At 39.2% G+C, this 14,365-nt stretch overlaps 1 protein-coding gene across 1 annotated transcript in view; it reads left to right on the top strand.

Annotated features, from left to right (window-relative positions):
* Positions 5,876 to 14,365, top strand: part of NECAB1 (N-terminal EF-hand calcium binding protein 1) — a 257,897-nt gene continuing 249,407 nt past the window's right edge. The window contains exon 1 of the mRNA XM_021089131.1: positions 5,876 to 6,158. Within this exon, the coding sequence (XP_020944790.1) occupies positions 6,060 to 6,158 (99 nt within the window). The 5' untranslated portion in view covers positions 5,876 to 6,059. The remainder of the gene's footprint in view (positions 6,159 to 14,365) is intronic.

Below are 14,365 nucleotides of genomic sequence, written 5' to 3'. Positions count from 1 at the left end.
CATATGGTAGTTCTATATATAGGTTTCTAAATTTTAAATTTTATTGCAGTATGGTTGACTTACAATATTGTATTAGCATCATGTTTACAGAAAAACGGCATTAGTTTAGAAAACTAGAAGAATTAGAAGATCCCACAAAGAAAACTAAATTGAGGAAGAACATGATCATAAAGCTGGGATAAGAGTTTTAAGAAGGAAGGCGTGATCAGTGACCAGGGCTATAGAGAGCAATCTCACAGTAATAGCAACCACACTGCTTACCAGATCCCTATGTACCAGATACTATACCATGCACTTTTTACGAAATATCTCAGGTTCTAGGATATGAATGCAAAGCAGTGGTGCTGCTGGGGATAACAATAACTATCTTTGTTCAGCACAGTCTCTGCTTATCGCTGCAAAACCCCTTGCACACAATTCCTCATCCTTGTTGTTACAGGTGAGAAAGCTTGCCTATAAGAGTGATGAAGATAGGGTGTACTGACTGTAGCAATGCAAAGAGTTAATGGACTATACTGGTTCCTTGGGCTTTGCTTCCTTTTCAAGATGGAAGAACTCTATGGTGAATAAACCAGTAAATAGGAGCTTTATTTCACTCATACAGTGGCATAACAGAAAAAAATTTTATCCTCAGGGCAAAATAGCTTATAGGAAAATAGCCATTATTGGTTAACCATTTTGGGGCCCAGTGGCACTTACTATAACTGAGTCCTAATTTTATGATCTACAGTTACATAAAAGTTCATGGAGAATAGGTACTAATGAGAGATGTGCCTTCTGTCTTCTCTCAGCACTCACTGCAAGCCTCTGGTGTTCCTCTTGTCTCACTGAATTAAAATTATCCATTAAATTATCTATTAAATTAAGTCTCCTTAAGTCACACTTAAGTTCTACAAAACTGAGGATCAGTCTTTTTCATCATTTCCTCAGCTATGTCTCTCAGTTGGTGGCATGAAGCAGGCACTAAACAAATGTTCAAATAGCATTAATTTTTCTACCAAGTTTTTCCCCAGTGACTTACTAAATGGCTCTATTTAACAGGAAAATTTTAGATTGAGCTTATTGGAGTTAATCATCAAAAACTAACTCTTACTAATTTTTCAGAGTTTTCTAACTAGATTTCCCACAATATAACCACCATGAAAACAATATGGAGGTTCCAGAAAAAATTAAAATTTGAACTACCATATGGTATAATCTAGCCATCTCATTTCTGGGTATATATCCAAAGAAATGAAAACAGAATCTTGAAGAGATATCTGCACCTACATGTCCATTGCAGCATTATTCACAATAGTCAAAGTATGGAAACAACCTAAGTATCCACTGATGGAAAAATGGATAAAGAAGATACTATTCAGCCTTGAGAAATAAGGAAATACTGTCACTTGTAACAGTGTAAATGGACCTTAAGGGCATTATGCTAAGTGAAGAAAGCCAGACAGAGAAAGACACATATTTTGTATTCTGGAAGGACCTCAAGGCAATAGGAAGGCTGGAGATTAAGCTTTGAGGACAAGACTACTGAAATCACAGCCAAAATTTCCCTATCACATTTGTCAACTTGTCTTCAGGTTGGCAAATACGACCGCTGGCATTTTGACCACTTGCCACCACACTCTTTTGCACAATGACACTAATAAGCTTCCCTTCATGTCCCTTGATCCAGATTTAAAGTCCCAAGTGAAGCGTCCTGTAGGCTGAGCATAGATCTCAGACTCTGCTCCAGCTTCCAGGGGAAGGGAGAGAAGGGCCATCTTTCTTCTGTAGAAAAGATGAGTCTTGCCCATGATCAGGATCCACACCATGGGACAGGTCCCTAGAGGAGGAAGAAGGTTTGATCTTAGGTTTCCAAAGCAATAAAAATGTCCAGTAAACTGACTGAAAGGAGTCTGAGTCATCATGCCAAAGGATAGATTTCTGTACAGTTTTTAAAATATAAGTAAGATGTCTGGCTATCTGAAATCATTTAGGTAATAGTTCCTCTCCTCAAGCAGCAATACAATGCATCCCCACATGGCTTTCATCTCCTGAAATGCTAGAAATACCCTTTTGTCAAAATCTTATTATAAGAAGCCTGAGAGCTGGAATCTAGAATTACATTCCTCTCCCCACACCAGGATCTGGCCACAAAGAAGTTGGTAAGAAGATGCATTTCCTCTCTCAAGTTTGCTGTCTCCTGTGTGTGATTGATACTATACACAGTGAAGCATCTGTGTTTCATAAAAATAATGTGTGAAAACAGTTTTCAAAAATTGACACTATCTACATAAAAAGAAAACCAAAAACGTGGTTACCACTTTGTAGTGCCTATTGAATTTGGCTGTGAATGGAAGGAAATCTAATTGCCATCCATTTCTACTGAAGCCTTCTATGAACATCACATTTCCATTAAATAGAGAACTCAGCTATAGCAATAATGGTGTGCACATTGAAACAGTAAAAAACATTAATGACTATTGGATTATTGAATAATTTACGTTTCCTCTTGACAGACCATTAGAGGAAATAAGCAAAGCCGCAGGTAGAGAAAATATCATTCATGTCAGCAAAGGTAAAAGGAACATATTTTTTGAAGTTACAAACAGCTCCCTAGTTTTCAATAATAATTGTTGATTATTCTCTTATTCTTCATTTATAATTACAGAAAGTCTTCTTCAACACCTGCTCTTGTTAGCATAGGATTGGCATTATAGTATTACCACTTGCAGGGCTGAATTTAAGGAGTGAGGGACCTACAGCTTGGGTTAGAGGGGTAAGATTTAAACTACACTTGTTGCAGAAAAATCTATTCAATCCTCCATCCAGTGTCAGGAACAAATAATATTTTAGTTTTATAGACTTGGTAGCCAATGTTCATGCTCAGTTCCCCGCACCCTCTCCTTCTGGTTTTTCTTCTTCAGTGATTCGAATCACCAGTATCCTTTTGATGAATGGCCAGTCTGATTTTAACGATTTTGTATTTTCTTTGATGAACAGTTGTCAAAATAAAGGGACAGTTCAGACAATCAGATTTGTAGTTAAAAAGGCAAAATCATGCAAACATGTCAGATTAATATTTCCAAAGTACAGATCTAATCAGTATCTGCCCTGATTAAGTCTAAAGTCTCTAAGGCTCTATCTAATTAAGTCCAAAATTCTGTCCCTGTCATCACCCCTGTCTTCTGATATTTTATTCTGTTGCTTCCATGAATGTACGGTATAGATCATTTCAGTGGTTCTTAATCTTGGCTGCACATCATAATCACTTGGGAAGTTTTGTTTTTTTGTTGTTGTTGGTTTGTTCGTTTGTTTTTAAACAGTGATGCCTAGGTACCACTGCATGCTAACTGAATATGAACCTGAATATGAACAAAGGCATCAATTTGTTTTTTCCTGTTTTTTTTAAAGCTCCTTATTTTTTATTATCTATTATTACAAAACAAACCACACCAAGGCTTATTTGTATAAAACAGTAACCATTTTATTATGCTCCTGATTTATGTGGGTCAGAAATTTAGACAGGGCACAGCACTGATGGATGGTGTGTCTCTGTTCCATGATGTCTGAGATCTTGGCTGAGATAACACAAATGGCTAGGCGTGTCTCAAATAGCTGTGTTCTGGAATCATCTAGAGACTTCTTTATTCACTTTTCTGCCACTTAGGCTGGAATGACTCAAAGGCTGGGTTCAGCTGGTACTTTCAGTCAGGGTGACTACAGATGCCTCTCCGATAGCTTGGGCTTCCTCGGTGCATGGTGCTCAAGGTAGTCATATTTCCTATAGCGATCCCAAGGCTCCAGAGCAAATATTCCACTGAAGAAGATGGAATGGCGAGGCTTTTTTTTTTTCTTTACACCACACCTGTCGCATATAGAAGTTCCCAGGCTAGAAGGTGAATTGGATCTGCAGCTGCAGGCCTATGCCACAGCTACAGCAACACCAGATCTCAACCACATCTGCAGACTATGCCGCAGCTTGCTGCAATGCCAGATCCTTAACCAAGGAGCAAGGCCAGGTATTGAATCCACATCCTCACAGAGACAGCATCTGGTCCTTACCTACTGAGCCACAAAGGGAACTCCCTGTGAGGCTTTTTATATACCTAGACTCAGAAAACATAGCATCACTTCTGGTGCATTTTATGCATTCAAGCAGTCACAGTCCTTCAGATTCAAGGAAAGGGGACGCACGTTTCTATAGGAAGTTAACGAAATTGTGGCTGTATTGAAAGTTGCCATACATCCTTGGTAATTCCCATGTACAGCCAGAACTGAAAACGACTGGATCCATTTCTTGCAAACACTGATCTACAGAGCAAGTCTGGGACTTGGGTGAGGTAACTGAGATGCCAACGATGCAAAATTTAAGAAGGCAGGCACTATCAGGATCATGCAAATACAGGGTAACACTTCCTTACACTTTGTGCCCAAGGTGATTTATCGGGCCTTCCCCCGCCCCAGTCCTACCTGCTACCGAGCACCAGGATATGAATCATGGAAAAAAGAGGGACTCAGATTCCTGGATCTCATACTTTTATATTCTGCTTTAGTAAGCCTTGGGTAGGGACTAGGATTCCAGTAGACTAATTACAGATTCCCATGGACTCTCCTGGGTGTCATGCCTTTACTTTTGCTGTTCCATCTGGAATGTCTTTTCTCTCTATTTCTATCAGATATATATCTAGGAATTTTCAAGATACATTTCAAATACCACCTCTTTTATCAAGCCTTTCTTGGTCCCATTAGCAAGATAATAAATCATTTCTCCTAGGAAACTCATATAGAACTTTTTATATGCTTTTTGGAACTCACATTTTGTCCTGTGTTAGGTTGTTTGTGCACGTGCTTTATAGAAACGACTTTTTTTTTTCTTGGAGGCCACAAAATAGAGATCTGGATCCACTTCATCCATTCTCACAGGCAGAGCCTTGTTTGGAAAAGGTACTATTCTCTTTGGCTCATTTTACTCCAAGATAGTTCAACTTTGTAACCCACAGCAACTCGAATGTGTCTTGCACATTTAGATGCCCAATAAACAGTGGATATTTCTCCTGATGGAAGGTGAGATTACCATTTTTGCAGCTCTTACAGAAGCCCTCAGATTTTGAATAATTACCCTCTCTTAAACATAGATAGGGACTGTATCCTTTATTGTGACTTCAACTTTGGAAAACTTGCTTGACCATGATCTGACAATATTTTTCCCATAGAACTTTTTTTTTTTTGGCTGCTCACTCTATGCAGCGTCCATACCTTTGTCCATGGCACTAACCACATTTAAGCCCCAGAATGCTTTGAGGTAAGTAGCACCATCGTGACCATTTTACTGATGAAAACAGAGGCGAAACGATGTAGTAACTTGCTAGATCACAAGATAAATCAACAAAGAGCAGGTTTTGAACCCGGGGCCTCAAGATTCCAAAAATGAGTGGTTTAATCCCCACATTAACCGCCCCCCTATCTCGTTGGTTGGTGATATCTATTTACCTACCAGTCTTTGGGGAGGGTGGGGAAGACAGGTGTACTTGGACAAAAGCAAAGTTGGCAAAACATCTTGGAATCTAACTATTTTCTACCCAGGGGTGAGTTTGGGGGCATCCTTACTTTGTGTTTTAGTTATTCAGGACAGCTAACCCTCCATCTGTTCCCCCTCTCTGAGTGGGCTACCTCCTTTCTCTCCGCGTGTGGGACCGTTGTGGACTGGGCGGAAGCCTCAGGGTTACTCCCAAGCCTAATGGCAGTGCGTGGGGGTCAGAGTCCGCACCCCCCCACCCCGCCCCCAAGAGGAGCAGCGCGTTGTTACCAGCAGAGACGAGTGATCCAGGCGGCGCAGCCAAGAGAAGGGGGAGGCGCGAGTTGGAATGCGTGGGAGCGCGGAGGACGTAGACAAGGAGGTGGAGAATAAGCCCGAGAGAGACAGGAGGGAGGCTCTCGGAGCAGCGAGCATCCGCTCTCGATCCCGAGCCTTGCAGCGGGAGCTTGGGAGAGGGTAGGGAGTGCGGCGCATCCTTGCCTGAGCCTGTGTGGCTGCCTAGCCGTGCTCTCGCCAGCGCCAGCGGTCTTCAGGGCTCCCAAGGATGGAGGAATCTAGGGAGACGTCGTCGTCCTCCAACAACTCTTCGGAAGAGCTAAGTTCCGCGCTGCAGCTGTCCAAAGGCATGTCGATCTTCCTAGACGTAAGTACAAAGGGAAGGGGTTAGGTCGATGTGTCTTAGGGGCTTTCCTCTTCGCTGGAAGGAGGAGTTTCCAGCCAGGTGTCCATCAGCCGGTGTTTTGCCTCCAGAACACCTGAGAGAACTAGCTCCTACCTCGCTTCCCTCTCTCCCCGGAAAACCACTCAGGCAAATGCCTGGGAAATAACCGCCACTGAACTTGTCAAAAGGGCTGGCCCAGTCCGGCGACCTGGGGCTTAACCACCCCTAATATATTCCAAAAAGTTAAATTCCCCAACAGCCTGGATTTCAATAGGGACTAGGTTTGTAAATACAAGTCTCCATTCAGGTGAATAGAGTATTTTAAAGGGGGTAAAGGTGGGGGGTGTTGGCGTTGTCCCAACTCATCTCCAATATGCCCTATTTTCAGCTCCCATCTTGCCCACGCTCTAAAGTGATCTGGGGAATCAACAGAGATTGCTATGCCCGCCATCCTTCAACAACCCCCCCATCCCCAAAAAACAATCACTTGAAAACATATTTTTCTTATTACCAGCAGTCGCCAAGACTTTCATAATGATTCCTTTTTCGCTGCTATCTCCTATTTTTACATTTTTCTTTCCTGCTATTGGCCTTCTGTAACTCTCCAAGTTGTAATTACTGTCATTATCTTCATCAGTTCTAGAATTTAGCTGTTGTTCTTTTGGTCCTCACCGTGGCTTGCTTATTGATTCCCTCACTCCATTTCTCTGATTTTGAATAATCGTTTTTCATTCTTTCTTTCCCTTTCTGTGCTATTTTTCTGCCCTCATGCTGTGGTTTCTATCCCTGTAGCAGTTTTATTTCTTATTTATTTCTCAATTTTGCTTTACTCTCCCTTCCTGCCATTCTCTATATTTCTCACCGTTTTGCTTAGCTCTTTCCTCTGCCTTTAGGTTTTATGGTTTTCCTATCCCTCAGTTGCCTGCAGGCTCTCAGCACTCTCAGCCCCTCAGCTGTCACATTCGTCCTGTCCCTTGAGGTAGTTTCTGGCTCAGTGGGGACAATTCTGTCATGATAAAAAAAAAATGGGCAGAGGGCATTGAAGAATGATTTTGCTTTTTCCCCTAACCCGAGTTATCATTTCTTATAAAAGTCGAAGTGAGGGGGCCAGAGGCCAAATACATTTATTTGTGGAGAGATGAAAATATGAGGAAATCAAGTTATCAGTATCATAATGGTGGAGCAGAGGTAATGAATGTAAGGAAGAGGGGGCAGGGAGCCCTCCCAAGTTTATTTTGAACGGATTAGCTGAGAAACCTCCATCAATAATTAAACCTGGGGTAGGACAAAAGATATAGATAAGATTCACCTGCATTTCCTGGCCGGCTTCTCCTCTCATCACCGTGCAGTAGCAATTAGAAATACAGGCTTTCTGGGTGGGCCATCTTTTTCCCACCAATGCATATGTGGGATTCCCATTCCTTCCACTCAATAGGATTGTTAATACCTCATTTTTCATGAGCACTAATCTCTGCTTAGTTTGGGTCAATCAGATGTTGTTATTGGTGCTAATGGTTACACTGGCTAATACTATACTTTTTAAGTCTTGCCATTCAAGGCAAAAAAAAAAAAAAAAAAAAAAAAAGCCGCTGAGGAACTGAGCTGGGAGAAGGAGGAGGCACACAGCACACCAGAGAAGGAAATCCTCAGGGATAGAGTTAGGGTTCCTCAAAATCATGTCAGTGATAAGGTTTATGGCTAAACAGCTATGAGATTGATTCAAAGAAGGCAAGAGGGGCCTTCATTCATTCTGATCTATCTTCGGTGTTTCCCCCAAGGATATCAAGTGCCTCCCTATGACTTTTTTATTTTTCTGGAGAAAATTTATTTATTTATTTTTCTTCCAGTTTTATTGAAAGATAATTGACATACAGCACTATATATTTGTGTACACTTGCATATATCATGAAATGATTAGCCCAGTATGTTTAGTGAACACCTATCATCTCATATAGATAGCAGTTTAAAGAAAGAGAAAAAAAATGTTTTCTCTTGTAATGAAAACTCAGGATTTACTCTCTTAACAATTTTCACATGTAACATACAGTAGTGTTGACTTCATTTATCATGTTGTACATTACATCGTTAGTACTTATGTATCTTGTAACATGAATTTATGCCTTTTGACTGTCTCATCTATCCCATTCCATCTCCCTACCCCATGTCTCTGGTAACCACAAATCTGATCTCTTTTTCTATGAATGTGTCTGTTTGATTTTGAAGTGTAATTGACCCACAATACAATGTTAACTCTTGTTAAACAACATAGAGAACTGAAATTTCTATTCATTTCAAAATGATCTCCGTGATAAGTCTAGATAAAAATCTGTCACCAAAGATTTTACACAGTTATTGGCTGTATTCCCCACATTATACATTTTATACCTGTAACTTTTTTTTTTTTTTTTTGCAACTAGAAGTTTGTACCTCAATCTCCCTCACTTATTTCTTTCCTGTCCCGACTCTTCTCTCCTCTGGCAACCACTCTGTATGTATAACTCTGTTTCTCTTTTGTTATGTTTGTTCATTTGCTTTGTTTTTTAGACTCCACATATGTGATATCACATGGTATTCGTCTTTCTCTATCTGATTTATTTCACTTAGCCTAATACCCTCAAGGTCCATCTATGTTGTCACAAATGGTAAGATTTCACTCTTTTTTTATGGCTGAGTAATGTTTCATTGTGCATATACCTAGATCTTTCTATCTATCATCTATCTATCAATCTACCACTTCTTTATCCATTCATCTATTGATGGGTACTTAGGTTGCTTCCATATGTTGGCTATTGTAAATAAGGCTGCCATGAACGTGAGGGGGGTGGGTATATCACTTTTCTAATTAGGGTTTTCCTTTTCATTGAATAAATACCTAGGAGTGGAATTGAGGCCTCTTCATACTGTTTTCTGTAGTGGCTGCACCAATTTACATTCCTACCAACTGTGCTTAAGGGTTCCCTTTTTCCACACCCTCCCTAACACTTGTATTTGTTGTCTTTTTTGACAATATCCATTCTGATAAGTGTGAAGTACTGTTCTTTTGATTTGCATTTCCCTGATAATTACTGGTGTTGAACACCTTTTCATGTACCTATTGATTATCTGTATATGTTCCTTGGAAACATGTCTATTCAGATCCTCTGCCCATTTTTAAATTGAGTCTTTGGGTTTTTGGATGTTGAGTTGTACCACTTCCTTGTATATTTTGGATATTAACCTCTTATTGGATATACCATTTGCAAATATCTTCTCCCATTCAGTAAATGTCCTTTTCATTTTTTTGATAGTTTCCTTCACAGAGCAAAAGGTTGTCCTTTTAGGTTTTTAGGCCCATTTATTTATGCTTGCTTTTGTTTCCCTTGACTGAGGAGACATGTTAAAAAAAAATTACTAAGAATGATGTCAGAGAGCATACTGCCTATGTTATCTTCAGGAAGTTTTAGAGTTTCAGGTCTTATGTTTAAGTCTTTAATCCATTTTGAATTTATTTTTGGGCATAGTCTGAGAGAATAATCCAGTTTGATTCTTTTGCTTGTAGCTGTTCAGTTTACCCAATACCAAGTATTGAAGAGGCTTTTTCCCCCATATGTCATAGATATTTCCTCCTTTGTCATAGATAAATATAAGTGTGGGTTGATTTCAGGATTCTATTCTGTTCCACTTATCTGTGTCCGTTTTTGTGTGAGTACCATACTGTTTTGATAATTGTGGCTTTGTAGTATATTTGAAATCAGGAAACATGATACCTCCAGCTTTGTTCTGTCTCAAGATTTTCTGGATATTTGCAGTATTTTGTATTTCAATACAAATTTTACAAGTATTTGTTCTAATTCTATGAATGCAGTTGGTGTTTTGATAGAGATTGCCTTGAATTTATAGATTGCCTTGGGTAGTATGATCATTTTAACAACATTAATTCTTCTAATCCATAAACATGTATATCTTTCCATCTGTTTATGTCATCTTCAATTTCTTTCATTGGTGTTTTATAATTTTCTGAAAGAAATTTACAAGTTTCTTACCTCCATGGTTGGATTTTTTTCCTAGGCTTTTATTATTTTTGATGTTATATAAATGTAAATATGGTTGCTTTCTTAATCTCTTTTTTTGATAGCTCATTGTCAGTGTAAAGACATATAGCAGATTTCTATATGTTAATTAATCTGTATACGAAATTCACTGATGAGTTCTGGTAGTTTTTTGGTGGCATATTTAGGATTTTATGTGTATAAGAATGTAATCTGCAAACAGTGGTAGTTCTACTTCTTCCATTCTTGTACTGGCCTGATGATGGGCAGGGCCAGGGTCCACTGGGCCCTGGGGCTGGTGCCAGCCTACTGATTTATGGGGTCGGTATTGCACAGCAGCCTGTGGGTCTGCAGAGGTCCTGGGACTGATTTCAGTGCCCTGGTTGGCAGGGCTGGAGTCTAAGTGTTCCTTGAGCTTGTGTTTGTTCACTGGTGTCTGAGATTGGTTTTGGAGCTAGTGCTAGTGGTGTTTGAGATTGGTTTTGGAGCTGGTCCGAGAAGCTGGGTCCCAAGGTCTCTGGATGCCAAGCTCTGGGGATTCTGAGGCTAGAATCATAGCACTGGTGTGTGGGGATGGGTCCTGAGTCCTTTAATGGACAGAGATATGTCCTGGAGAAGCTGAGGGGTTAGAGGTTCCTAAGCAGCAAGCCTGCTGGTGGATTGGACTGTGTCCTTGACTGGCTAGTTGCTTTGCTTGGCCCAATACTAGTGCCCACAGATTGGTGGACAGGTCTGGGCCCTGGGGCTAGTAAGCTAAAAGGGAGGATTCCAAAATGGCAATTGTCAGCACCTATGTTCTTGTGATAGACTAAGCCTCCTCCATCCCAAATAGCTGCTGCCTCTGTCTGTGTCCCCAGGGTGAGCTCCACTTGTCTCTTGCCTCTCCCAAAGGCTCTCCAGGATCAGCAAATGGGTCTGACCTTGGCTTATTTCAAATGATTCCTTCTGCCATGGGTCCTGGAGTGTGTGAGATTTTGTATCCACCCTTTAGGAGTGGAGTCTATATTTCCCAGGGTCTTCTGGCTCTACCATAAGTAAGCCCCACTGGCCTTCAGAGCCAAATGTTTTGAGGGCTTACTTGTCTTCCTGGTGCTCAGACCCCTCACTACTTGGGAGAACTTCTGCAATTGTAATTATCCTCCTCATTGTGGGTCACCCACCTTGGAAGTATGAGTCTTAATTATATGGTGTCTCCACCCATCCTACATGTCTTATTGTAGCTCCTTCTTTTTTTCAATTTTTTAAAAAATTTTACACAATTTTGAAATGTTACTTCCCATTTATAATTATCATAAAACATTGGCTGTATTCACTGTGTTGTACAATACATCCTCGTTCCTATCTTACACTCAGTACTTTGTACATCCCACTACCCCACTCCTATATTGCCCCCCTCACTGGCAACCACTAGTTTGTTCTCTGTATTTGTGATTCTGCTTCTTTTTGTTATATTCACTAGTTTGTTGTATTTTTTAGAATTCATTTGTGACATCATACTGTATTTGTCTTTCTCTGTCAGACTTACTTTACTTAGCATTATGCACTCCAAGTCCATCCATGTTGCTACAAATGGCACAATTTTATTATTTTTTATGACTGAGTAGTATTCCAGTGTGTGTGTGTGTGTGTGTGTGTGTGTGTGTGCATGCACACATATACACACACGTGCATGCATGTGTGTGTATGCCACATTTTATTTGTCTGTTCCTCTGTGATGGACACTTAGGTTGTGTCCATATCTTAGCAATTGTAAATGATGCTGCTGTGAACACTGGGTTGCATGTATCTTTTTGAATTAGTGTTTTTGTTTTTTTTTTCATATATATATTCCCAGGAGTGTAATTACTGAGTCATACGGTAGGTCTATTTTTAATTTTTTGAGGAACCTCCATACTGTTTTCCACAGTAGCTATACCAATTAACAAGAGTCCCCATTTCTTCACATCATAGCCAACATTCGTTACTTGTGCTCTCATGGATGATAGCCATTCTGACAGGTGAGGTGATATCTTATAGTGGTTTTGATTTCCATTTCCCTCATGATTAGCAATGCTGAGCATCTTTTCATGTGTCTGCTGGCCATCTATATTTCATCTTTGGAAAAATGTCTGTTCAGTTCTTACACCCCTTTTTAACTGAGTTGTTTGTTTTTGATGTTGAGTTGTTTTAGCTATTTATATGTGTTATATATTAATCCCTTATTGGTCATATGATTTACAAATATTTTCTCCCTTTCAGTAGATTGTCTTTTTGTTTTGCCCACATGTATTTCCTTCTTTATATCTTCAGTGTATGAGAACTTTTCGGCTAGATTCCAGTCGTTTTCATCAATAGTTGCTCTGTAAATAGAATACCTCTGCCCATGGGAAGAGGTAAATTCATGGTCTTCCTACTCTGCCATCCTGGCCAAAACCCTTCTCTATGACTGTTTAAAAGCAGTGATTCTGTAGAGATGAATGGATTGAACTATGTAAATGGAAAGTCATCCTCACTAAGACACACACCTACTTAGCCCAAGAGTTCAAACTGCTACTTAAAAATAAGAAAAAAGAGGAAATTAAGATCTCATTTATTTTATATATATGCATGATTGTTCCCAAGTTCAGTAAATAAACAGCTTCAGGTCCTTGTTCTGAAAGAAGTGTGTACTCTATGAATAGGACAACTTTGTGTTCTTATATTTATTTCTAGAATTTAAAAATAAAAATATACAACTGATTTCATATGAGAGGTGCTTATTTGCCAGTAAAATGATAGAGTCTCCACAAAACTGCCACTGGATTTTATCTTGAATAGAAAATACTTTGTTTACACTTTTCTTTGAGATATTTTGTGAAAAATTTAACCCTTGTGAAAATTTGAGATATTTTGTGAAAAATTTAACCCTATGTGACATGAAAAAGGATTTGTTACTCAGGGACTTTTGAGTTCTTTATTCCTGAATCATATTACTTTTACCAAAAATAAAAATTAAATTATAAATATATAATTATATTTGATTCATTATTCTAGTAGCACTACTAAGTAAGATTGCTTTTTGAATTATGTTCAGGTTGTAATAAGTAGGTGATAGATATTCCCGTTTCCAAAGAGGAACAAAAATGAAATTGATCTTCTGCATCACACTGACTAATTTCCATATCTGAGGAAAACTTTGATTTTCAGTGTCTATATTCCAGTGCCACTGCTTTAACAAATAACTCTAACTGCTTTTGAGGATACTATTAATGACATGGCTAGCTATATCCAGCTAGTTAGAAACTAGCCATAGATCAGAAAGTCAGAGATTTACCACCGCTGTTGGCTTTTGCTTCATTTTCTTTATCTCCATATCAGTAAAAATAATGAGTTTTATATTTAATTCGAAAGGTTGTCGTGAGAATGAAATAAAAGATCATAGCATAGGAAACTGAGAAAAAAGGATATGTGCTAAATTTGAACTATTATTTTTACATCATTGTTCCATGCTGAATGCATCAAAAATGATAGGCAAACCCACAAAATAATACAGGGACTATTTATTTTCAAACCTAATTTGTATGAAATACTTCTAAAAAGTGTCAGAATTAGTATCAGAATAATGACAATAAAGACAAAAATAAACCAATGGGACCTAATTAAAACTCAAAAGCTTTTGCACAGCAAAGGAACCATTAAAAAATGAAAAGACAGTCCACAAAATGGGAGAAAATCTTTGCAAACAATGCAGCCAACTAAAGCTTAATCTCCAAAATACACAAACAACTCATACAACTCAACAACAAAAAAACAAACTCCATTGAGAATTGGGCAAAAGACCTAAATAGACATTTCTCCAAAGAAGACATAGAGGAGATAGCAGGCACATGAAAAAATGCTCAACATTACTAATTATTAGAGAAATGCAGATCAAAACTACAATGAGCTACCATTGCAAACCAGTCAAAATGGCCATCATTGACAAGTTCACAAACAACAAAGGCAGGAGAGGACATGAAGAAAAGGGACCCCTCCTTCACTGTTGGTGGGAAAGGAAATTGGTACAACCACTATGGAAAGCAGTATGGTGGTGGTTCCTGAGAACTGTTATGTGATCCAGCAATCCCACTCCTGGGCATATATCTAGACAAAACATTCATTGAAAAAGATACATGCACCCCCTCTGTTCATTGCAGCACTAGT

The sequence above is a fragment of the Sus scrofa genome, chromosome 4, assembly GCF_000003025.6.
Source record: "Sus scrofa isolate TJ Tabasco breed Duroc chromosome 4, Sscrofa11.1, whole genome shotgun sequence".
Classification (NCBI taxonomy): domain Eukaryota; kingdom Metazoa; phylum Chordata; class Mammalia; order Artiodactyla; family Suidae; genus Sus; species Sus scrofa.
The sequence above is the reverse complement of the archived record's forward strand: the minus strand, read 5'-3'. Positions and strand labels throughout refer to the sequence as shown.